The sequence below is a fragment of the Coptis chinensis genome, unplaced genomic scaffold, assembly GCF_015680905.1.
Source record: "Coptis chinensis isolate HL-2020 unplaced genomic scaffold, ASM1568090v1 utg1287_pilon_pilon, whole genome shotgun sequence".
NCBI lineage: Eukaryota > Viridiplantae > Streptophyta > Magnoliopsida > Ranunculales > Ranunculaceae > Coptis > Coptis chinensis.
This window is the reverse complement of record NW_028238099.1, coordinates 84,337-95,053: the sequence shown is the minus strand read 5'-3', so window position 1 is coordinate 95,053 and position 10,717 is coordinate 84,337. Positions and strand designations below refer to the sequence as shown.

Below are 10,717 nucleotides of genomic sequence, written 5' to 3'. Positions count from 1 at the left end.
GAGAATATAGATTAAGTTGGTTTTAGACTCTTAGTAATCTCTAGTAAACGATATTTTGCATACTAAAGCGTAAATATGACATTATTTGGAGGATCATAGAAGAAAGAGTCGATGGTTGGGGTGGGATTGTCCAAACTTAGCTCAAATTAGAACCGGTTTTATAACATCCGATTATACATTAGAAACTAGGCACATAGGACAGATTGGCAGGGAATTACAGCTCTAGGCACGCGCGGTTAGGAACTATGGTTCCATAACAACAATATTAAAATTGAGATAAATTACGCGATTGATTAACATAAGATTCAATGATTTGAAGAATAAATTTAACTGTTGTTCAATTGCTTTGTTAATCATATTCCATCTCGAGTAGTAGTCCAATATATACACACACTCACCACTATGCACGTGTGCAATAAACATGCAAACAATTATATCTCAAAAAAATTTACAAGTTTATAATTGTAGTGTTTTTTTTGCTAGACGGAGAAAAAAATAGATGATTTCTCATATCTTAAATCACTAATAACAAGTCAACTAGCTGAAAGACGGAAATAATTAAATCTCAAAAAAATCTACAAGTTTATAGTTGGAGTTTTTGGCTAGAGGGAGAAAAAAGTGGTAATTGGTATTAAACAAAAATAATTTTGATGTAAATGTCCTGAAACCGAAACTACTGTTCACCGGTATGTTTATGGGCCTACTTTTGTGATCATCTATGGCCTATGGGTTTCCAATAAAAGCCCAATTGTGTAGAGCTTACAGCCCCGGTCACGAGTGTAGAGAGACGGAAGATAGAGAAGGAAAGAAAGGCGAGAAAGCAAAACTTGTTCTGACGACTGAGGAAGGGTTGAGGAGGAAAATGATAGAGGAGGCATTGCAAGTGGCGATGTTGCATCAGATATCTCCCGCGAATACGAGCCCTTCCTCTTCGGGAGCTGCAGGGAAGGAGCAGCAAGCTGCCGGGGTTGGGATCCTGCTACAGATTATGATGCTGGTGCTCTCCTTCGTGCTCGGCCACGTTCTCCGCCGTCACAAAGTCTACTATCTCCCCGAAGCCAGTGCTTCTCTTTTAATTGGTCAGTCACTCGCATCTCGTTATCAATCCCAAAATCATTTATAGGGTTACAAATTCACCTGTATTTGTTTCAGGTTTGATTGTTGGTGGTCTTGCTAACATTTCCAATACCGAATCAAGCATCAGGTTGCTTTTAATATCTCTCTCTCTCTCTATATATATATAGTAAATACTTCCTTTTTCATTTCCACTTACAATACTACTCTGTTTGTTTCGGCAGGACTTGGTTCAACTTCCACGAAGAATTTTTCTTCCTCTTCTTGTTACCTCCAATCATATTATATCCAAACCAACTTACTTACTTGCTTACTTACTTCGTCATACTTTCTTTTATTCTAAACAAACTTGGCTTTGCCCTTCTATTATATTTGTTTTTCTTGACTTCGCCTCTCACTCAGTCAGGCTTCAGTCTTGCACCTGTGAGCTCCCTTTCTCAACTTCCTGCTCGTTCAATTTGCTGTAATTGTCCAGTTCGCTAACACACGCCTCTTTCATTTGGTTTGCATTTCCCAGAAACCATTCTTTTCAAATTTTGGAGCCATCGTCACTTTTGCTATCTTAGGCACATTTATCTCTTCCATTGTTACCGGCGTTTTGGTGTACGTGCTCTTTCATTCTTAATTTATTTTGCCTACATGCTTTTGTTTTGCTGAAAACTTTCCTACTCATTGTTGTTTTTTCTTATAGGTACCTTGGTGGTGTCACCTTCCTCATGTACAGATTGCCATTCGTTGAATGTCTCATGTTTGGAGCTCTTATCTCTGCAACCGATCCAGTCACCGTCTTATCCATATTTCAGGTGCCTCTAGCTTTACCAACTGGAAATTCAACATCACAATATCCATATATCTCATACTTGGGCTAGATACACGCGCTTTTATTCCGGGCCATCCATGGGCTTTATACTTTATGGCTGTGTTTGGTTCACATATTTCTATTTCAAGAAGAAATTCAGTTCCTGGATTTGACTTTGCCTGAATATATTTTCAGTGAATCCCTTTTTTTATGTTTGGTTAAAAAAAAATGATTTCTCGGTCTCCTACGCTAGAGCCCTCAACCAAACCTCGCAAAGCACTATAGCAAAGGCCTCAAAAATTGGATCAGTATTGCGAACCACTGGATCAAACCTCACATAACACTACATCACACCCCTGGAAACCCCAAAATTTATCGTTCTTCCTCTTTCTGTGTAAACTTTGACGTCGATAATGGTGGAAGATCATGGTTACACATGTAAGGATCACTGTTCTAAAATTGGTTTAGGCGGCCACCTAGGTGCTAGGCGGTGCCTAACCGACTCGCCTAGGCCCTAGTCGTTTAAAAAATCGGTGGACCAACTAGGCGGGTCTAGGTTGACCGATTAGGTCTAGGTTCCTCTAGTTTTTTTTTTTTTTTTTTTTTTTTTGAATGATTAAATGTCAAAAAATAAAGGCCCGTGTAGGCTTAAGATTTGAATGAGTTTAAAAGACTTAAGTCTAATGTAAATTATATGCCACTATAACAAAGAGTATGTTTTTATATGAAATCAATATTCCTCAACTATTACGCATTTTTGTAATAAGTATATTTGTTTGTGTTTATTTTTTGAGTTATGGTAAATGATTTTTTTCATTTATTGTAGTATATGTGTGTATTACTATCTATGCAGTTAAATCGCTACTCGATCGCTACTCGCTTGAAGAGTGAGTAGCGAGTAGGTGTAATCGGTCGATTAATCGGGATTAATCGGACGATTTTTCATAACACTATATTTCTTTACAAATAATTATTAAATATATTTAACTTTGAAATACCAACATAATGAAGCCAATTAAAACCCAATCAATCAATAAACAATTAAAACACTCAATCAACTAAAATAAATATGATTAAAGTGTAGAACTTTACAAAATCGAGGGTTGGTCGAATCAGCGAAATGTCGAGTTCAATGTTTAACATTGAAATAGTTGAAATAGTGAACACAATTACTCGGCTAATCGGGCCTAATCAGCCGAGTACTCGGGGAGTTTTTGAGCCCGATTGTGATCAGGGATTAAATTGTTAGTCGGGTCGGCTAAGCAGTGAGTAGCGAGTACTCACCGATAACTCGACGAGTACTCAATGATTTAATAGCCCAGATTACCATATATATTAGGAAAAAAAACCGCCTAGCGCCTAGCCCGTCTAGGCACTGCCTAGAAAGCCTAGGCGCTCTCCCACCGCCCGACTACCGCCTAGCAGTTTTAGAACACTGGTAAGGATCTAACAATTAGCAGCGAACATTACTGCTTTGTAGAGATGGGTGGAGGTTTAAATCGGAAGATATTATGCCTTAACACTTCTTAATCAAGAGAGAAGGGAAGCAAAGAAAGCAACTTCCATTTTATTTTTAAGTAAGTTGGTTTCTTCCATTTCTACATGCCCGGAGAATCTATTTTCTACTTTTCTATTTTCCTCGGGTTGCCAAACACATTTGAGTATTCAAATTCCTGGAAACCATTTTCTTTACCCCACTTTTCCGTGAACCAGACGGAGCCTATATCCCATCATCAGCCTTTGCTAGATTCTAAAGTACATTTTGATTTCTAACAAATATAAATGCTTTGCTAGATGATAGTAATATAACTGCAGTCTACTGTGAATTTAATGCGGCTTCTGTTTGCAGGATTTTGGTACAGATATGAACCTGTATGCTTTAGTTTTGGGGAATCTGTTCTAAATGATGCGGTATGATTATTTAGTTCTAGGCTTTACAAAATATTAATTTATTAAGATATATCCTCCAACTGACAATACCTGTTTTCACATTTATGTGCATGATGGACCGTATGAAGATGGCAATTTCCTTGTACAGGTCTGCTATAGCGACTTGACTTTAACCATTATAATACGCACCTATATGTTATACCTCTCTCTCTCTCTCTCTTAAGTTTATTCTATAACTGGACAGTTATTCTTTCCAGGACAATGTCATCAGTGAAGAGTCACGAGTCATCTGGGCAAAACTTTTTTCTGGTCATAATTAGGTTTCTTGAGACCTTTGTTGGCTCGATGTCATCAGGTAATCCTGTTTTGCTTAAGGGGACAAATCTTAAACTTCTCTCATTAGTATTTTTTTTATATATTTTGTTGTCTGCTTGTCCTAGCCACTATTGGTCTAGCTGATTCTTTTTCTGGCCTGAAATTTCCATGAATCTAACGGTAGACACATCTGGTATTACCAATTACAATATGTCAGTAATATTTAAACTACAACATATTCTAGAGTAAAAGTTTTTATATAAATTACATATAATAAGTAGTTTAAGTACAATGTCTAAATAAAGCAACTTTGATTATGAAGATTGCAGAATTCTAATGAATACATTGCCTTTTGTGCTGAATTATCTGTGTTGATAGAAGTCGACTGGCACAACTGTTAAAGTTGTTTGCATAACAGTTGCGTAACTTTCTTTCTCTCTCCTTTCCTTTTTTCAGTTGAACTTAAGGCAAGATTCTTATCATATCATGTTTTCCACATATTTTTGGATTATTTTAAATACTTAATTTTTGTTTTTGTTTTCTTCCGCAGAAGTGTATCTACTATATATATTTTTCGTTTTATCAATTACCCACAGTTTTTCATTATCTCTGCAGGGGTTGGAGTTGGATTTATATCTGCTTTGATATCCTTTTTAATTTTCTTTTGCCTATTCCGATTCAGGATTTACCAGATTATAGTTACCCTTTTCTAACAATATTTTGAGATCCCTTAACCACAGAGAACCTTTTTAAGTATGCAGGCCTCGATGTTGATAAGTGAGTACTTTTATATGATTGGTTTTTTTGTTTAACATTTAGCTTCCAAGTCTGTTCTTTTGGGTACTAATGTTCAATCAATTTGTCCAGTTTACAGAACTTGGAGTGTTGCCTGTTCGTTCTTTTCCCTTATTTCTCGTAAGCGATCTCCTGGGCTTTTACTTTGTTGATATGTGGATTTTCTTTAGCTGTCTCCTGGAAGCCTGGATTCATGATCATCTTATCCTTAGGTACATGCTTGCAGAAGGTCTTGGTCTTTCTGGTATTGTGTCAATATTGTTCACAGGAATGGTAAGTTATTTTGTGATTTGAAAATAATATCCTTGGCAGAAAGTCTATAACTACTGGTTATTTTGTTTTTTATATTTTTGTTTCTTAATGTTTTTTCAGGTTATGAAGCACTACACCTTCTCAAATCTGTCAGAAAACTCACAACGATTTGTTGCTGCTTTCTTCCATTTGATATCATCGTTAGCAGAAACTTTTGTGTCAGTGATTAGTAACCGTGCTTGGTTTCTTATTATTGTCGCATTACCTGATATTAATATGTTTTAGCTTTATTACATCTTAGTACCTGTTGTGACCTAATCATGTTTTTCTGCAGATTCATATATATGGGGTTTGATATAGCCATGGAAAAACATAGCTGGTCACATGTTGGATTTATCTTTTTCTCAATTGTATCCTTGTAGTCTGATTACTTTTGACTTCATATATTTGTACATATTTTCCAAGAGCTTTCCTTTTTTCGTCCTTAACCTTTTACTTTCATGATCACTCCAGTTATTCATTGTCATAGCAAGGTGGGCATCTAATCTCTATTAGACCTTATGACTTCGATTTCGATTTCGATTTTCTTTTCTTTTAGAAATGATGTTGTTGATATCATCTAATCTATATTAGACCTTATGACTTCAATTTCGATTTTCTTTTCTTTTGGAAATGATGTTGTTGATATTATACTTGTACTATAATTGATTTGCTTGGTATCTCAAATCACTTTTTCATACCTAATTTAACTTGGGCCCTTCTGTCTTGGTTGAATCAGTCTGTTCTGTCTTCAAAGAAATCAAAATTTTAATCACATGTTTTGTAACTCCTTAAACAACTTTGTCAATTTTAATATGTTCCAAGTGTTTTCTTTTTTGACTTATGATGAAGATAACGTTCCAAAGTAGAGGAAAAAAATGGATATATCAATGTCACATGTAAGACGTAAAATTTTGTTTTCATAATTAACGTGTCATTTGTGCTTGTAGCCTTCTTTCTCTAAGTATTATTAGAATTTTGTGCTTGGCATTTTATTCAGGTAAAAAATATAAGATTTTGGTTCGTAAATATGAGTGCTTATCTCTGCTTGTGTTCAGGGTTTTACCTGTGTTACCTCTAACCAGTTTGATATTCTTTTCTTGAAGGGCTGCAAATGTATTTTCCTGTGGATACTTGGTGAATCTGGTTCGACCAGCAAACCGACAAATACCCATCAAACATCAAAAGGCCCTTTGGTATAGTGGTGAGAAGACAAGCTGCTGTCAATTGTTTTCTGGAATTATACTTTTTGGTTTTTGCAAAATATCAGCAGTTTTGTTTGTAACAGGACTTAGAGGGGCTATGGCTTTTGCCCTTGCTCTACAATCAGTTCATGATCTCCCAGATGGACATGGCCAGACAATATTCACTGCAACTACTGCAATAGTTGTTTTGACGGTGAGTGGTCTTTCTCTACAGTATTCCTTGTTTAAGTTCCACACCCATCAGGTAATATACAGTGGAACCCTTGTTCAAGTTCCACATTTGTTAGGTGATATACAGTGGAACTAAGTGTGATGTACTCTGTTTGTCTTTGTCTACTCAGAAACAGAGTATGTAGGATACCTTTAATCACACATTCTTTTGTCTTGAAGGATGTATTCTATTCTGAAACTCCCTTGGTATTAGTTTTTTTTTTTTTTTTTTTTTAGAAGAGTTCATTCCAATTTGTCTCTATTTGTAATGCTTCTGCTGACGGTTAACTTCTCAAAGAAAGTATATGTTGATTGGGAATTGTGGGTGCAAGTCAAAGTTATGTTTTATAAAGGTACCATGGTTTTACTAATTAAGTAAAATGGAATTTGTATATATTATTGAAAATGACGTCATTCAAATCCTCAGGAAGATCTTTAAAGAATTAAGTAAATACTTATATAGTTATATTCCATTAATCTGCAAGTTTTTGTACTAGTAGTGTCTATCTTATCTGTGTTCAAGAAGGAATCATATCGTAATGTTTATCATAATTTTAAGCAAAATGTGTGTCGTGTAGAATTTACATTATAGCCTTTTCTTTCAAGCCTTTTATATTTTTCCTATTTATGTCGGTGACGACTTATATTAGCATTTTCATTTTTAATTGGATATTAGTATTACATTAAGGGTTAACTAGTATTACACCCCCCCCCCCACTAGATGAGCCAATTAGGATTTCCCCTTTACTAGATGGGGAAATTAGGGTCCATGTTTTTTTTGTGTGTATTTGGGGGGAGACCCTAATTTCCCATCTAGTGGGGGGGGGGGTTATTTTCGTTAACCCTTACATTAAAGTTTCACCAGATTCATTTGATTGATCACTGGTTTTGTGGAATTGATGCAGGTCTTATTGATTGGAGGGTCAACTGGTACTATGTTGGAAGCTCTACAAGTTGTAGGAGATGCTCATGATGGCCCCCTGGGGGAAGTAAGTTCCAAGAAAGATTGTTTTACTCCTTCTGTTTGTTGTACTTGTAAGGATCAATCTGTTGTAATCTCTGTAGCCGAAGAAGTTCCATTATATAACTGGAACTAATTCAATGTCGATTGGAAACAGAAAACCAGTAAGCTCAGATAGGATTACTTTTGGACTCTGTAGCTCGATAGTGTAGACATTGACTTAATCTGGTATTCGCTAAGTTGTTTTTTTTTGTCTGTGAATGAAAATAAGCCAAACAAATGGCACCAAAACCAAAATGGGGTTGCATTCCTAGCATTCCAGACATTTTTGATTTTAAATTGTTGCTATTTTTATACGTTCATGTCTTTTCCCAAATCGTTACTTGGCTCATTGTTTATATAGTTTTTTCAGTAGTTCTATGCCATATTTTGGCGCTAGTTAAATACCAATTTTGGTGAATGCATTTCTTTGAAGCATTTCTTACCAGTATTTAGCACATAACTCTCTGAGAGCATGCTATGTTGGCCTATCTGGCCTTATTGTCTTGAAACTGATTTATTAGTTTTACAACTCAGGAATCTGAAATATCTGTTTTTTCTTACTTTCTGATTCCAGAGCTTTGATGGAAATAATGGCTATATTGCTCCGTCTTATGATGAGGGTGCTTCATCTGGCAGCAGGTTGAAGATGAGACTCAAAGAGTTCCACAAAAGGTAACCTTTGGAGCTACAGTTGATTATTAAAAACTAATCCTTGTTTATGTTTTATACATCTGTTGTTGATGTGGTTTTTAATTTGGTGCAGTGCTGCATCCTTCACTGCATTAGACAGGAACTACCTGACTCCATTTTTTACCACTCAAAATGGGGACGAAGAAGAGGATTTCGGTAAGACAATAGCCTGGCGCTTACACTTTTCTATACTCATACTCAGGTGATAATCAGATGGGGTCTGCCTCATAAAAATTGAGAGGCATCACACGTTTGCAGAGTCTGAAATTTCAAGAAAACTAGTAAGCATGTGCTGCACTTATATGTGACTATGCCGTTGACTGATAGTAGTAATGGTCTACTTTTCCATTTAGTGGTTATACAAGACTACTTAGAAAGGTGTTCAATGACCCACTGGAAGCTTGGGAATTTGGTCCCTAGGTCATAGGGATTGATTCTCATTTCCACCTTGTGGGTTGGAATGATGGGGGTTTAGGGTTTAGTGGTTAAATTAGGGAAAGTTCTACCAATAATGAAAAGTTTGTTATAGGTGAGTGCGGATATCCTCTGAACTGTAGTGATTGGCTATGTGAAGTAACTAACTCGTTTAGAGCATGACACAAGGATGAGTCAGCTCTTAGGCTAAAACAGTGGTGCTTTGTATTTGCTTACTTTTACTTCAATCTGTTTTTAGCATCACAAAGTGGGGCTCGTTTCCTTAGTAGTCTTTGTATATACATGCCAAGTCACATTGGATTTATATTGCATTATTACTTGGTGATTTACTATATAACTTTTTATTATCATTGTGTAAAACAGACGAGCCAGCTCCTAACTCTAGAGGAGGCAGAGGTTTTCGCGGTCGTGGGTAATTGTTGGGTGATTTTGCTAATCAATACTCTAACTCTAATGGAGAATCTACACATACCCTCAATAGTCTTGGAGAATCGTTGTGTTGCTGCTGGGTAGAACAAGTGGATAGGCATCTTAGCAGCTGTATACACTGAAAGTAGTAAAGAGGAGCTCCTAAGTTTTGTATATACACAATGGATATTATTACAGGTCAACGGTAGGATGTTATTCAATTAATGGTATACAAAAATTAGCATTTGTGCTCATGATTGCCTGCATGTGAAGAAATGATCATGCACACTACCTTTTCTCATGATTATTTGGTGCTGGTGATACGTATATGCATGACCTGACCAGATATTGTCATTATTCTATCCTATTTCTTAGCAAACAAGCTTCCAGTGACGAGGTACATAGATTGATATTTGTACCAAAAAATATCTTATTTCGGTATGTCCTCCATTTCAGATTCAGATCAGCGAGATAACAATTCATGATCTCTGAACCATAAATGAACCTAGCAAACAAGCTTCCAGTGACCATTCAAATAATTTGTTTCTCCATCAGATTAATTTTAGCAATTCATGGTGGAACCATAAATGAAGTTTGAACTAGAAATTTCTAATGGATTTTGTTTCTACATCTTGAGGTTGTCTGTTTTTTTAACTTTTAAGTATTCAGTGGCGTTAAAACTTTTAAGGTACAAAACCGAATTCAGCATCCCGGATTTAAATCCTTGTTGAATGCTGAAAAAAGAGAAGCTCAGGTTGGGTTTCCACCCCTACCCTTCTAAAACCCCTTCCACATGTTGTCTTCTCCCACTTTAACTTGTCTTCTCCCACTTTTCATAATAGCTTTGTTTCTTTAACTTTTCATTGATGATCTTTCATCCATTCTTCATATTTTTTGTGTATGATTTGTGTGTATGTATTATTTTTATGTATATACTTGTTGGAATTGATTAGTTGGATTCACTTGTGCCCATAATTTATTCATGGGTCCTCGCTATCAAAAAATAAGATTAGTTAGATTCCTGTAATTTTGTATGGAAAAAAAAAAAAAAATTAATTAATTCACGTTTTTGATGGAAATGAACACGTTTGAAAGTACACATGTGAGGTAGCAGCAAAAACAGCCCCCAACGTGACAAAAACGAAAAAAATTAATTTCACATGATATAATATCATTCCCAATATATGTGATTTTGAGGAGAAATAACAACTTGTCACCCTTAGTCCCCAAAACAATTGTCTAATGCAATGGTTACTGTCAATGTAGCATTTCACTAGGTGACAATAAACACATAGTTACGTTGTAAACTTCGGACAAAACCTTTATTTCGTCATGTGTTTTTTTGTTTTTTTTTGGATGGGATGTTTCATTCCGTCTCGTGTGTTTTTTTGACATTTTTTTTCGTGTTTTATTTTTAATTTTTTTTTCAAACGGGATGTTTTCATTCTATCTAATGTGTTTTTTTTCGATATTTTTTCGTTTTTTACATTTAAAACGGAATAAAACATTCCGTCCAAATTTTAAAATTGCATTTGCATTTGGGCAATACATTGTAACTTCTTACCAACAATGTCACTTTGAGGGAAAATAGTCTTATATGGC

The 10,717-nt window shown here is 35.6% G+C and overlaps 1 protein-coding gene across 1 annotated transcript; it reads left to right on the top strand.

Annotated features, from left to right (window-relative positions):
• Nucleotides 1–767: 767 nt before the first annotated feature.
• Nucleotides 768–9,369, top strand: LOC147474148 (sodium/hydrogen exchanger 6-like). Its single transcript, XM_086586580.1, is given in 23 exon segments — nucleotides 768–1,079; nucleotides 1,153–1,204; nucleotides 1,299–1,358; nucleotides 1,473–1,497; nucleotides 1,592–1,677; nucleotides 1,766–1,877; nucleotides 3,723–3,753; nucleotides 3,756–3,784; nucleotides 3,892–3,911; nucleotides 4,021–4,118; nucleotides 4,694–4,722; nucleotides 4,824–4,855; nucleotides 4,946–4,993; nucleotides 5,086–5,146; nucleotides 5,246–5,343; nucleotides 5,460–5,535; nucleotides 5,639–5,658; nucleotides 6,271–6,368; nucleotides 6,453–6,562; nucleotides 7,485–7,568; nucleotides 8,157–8,254; nucleotides 8,346–8,428; nucleotides 9,071–9,369. Coding segments are annotated over 23 exon segments (1,620 nt in total). The 5' UTR covers nucleotides 768–862; the 3' UTR covers nucleotides 9,124–9,369.
• Nucleotides 9,370–10,717: the final 1,348 nt, after the last annotated feature.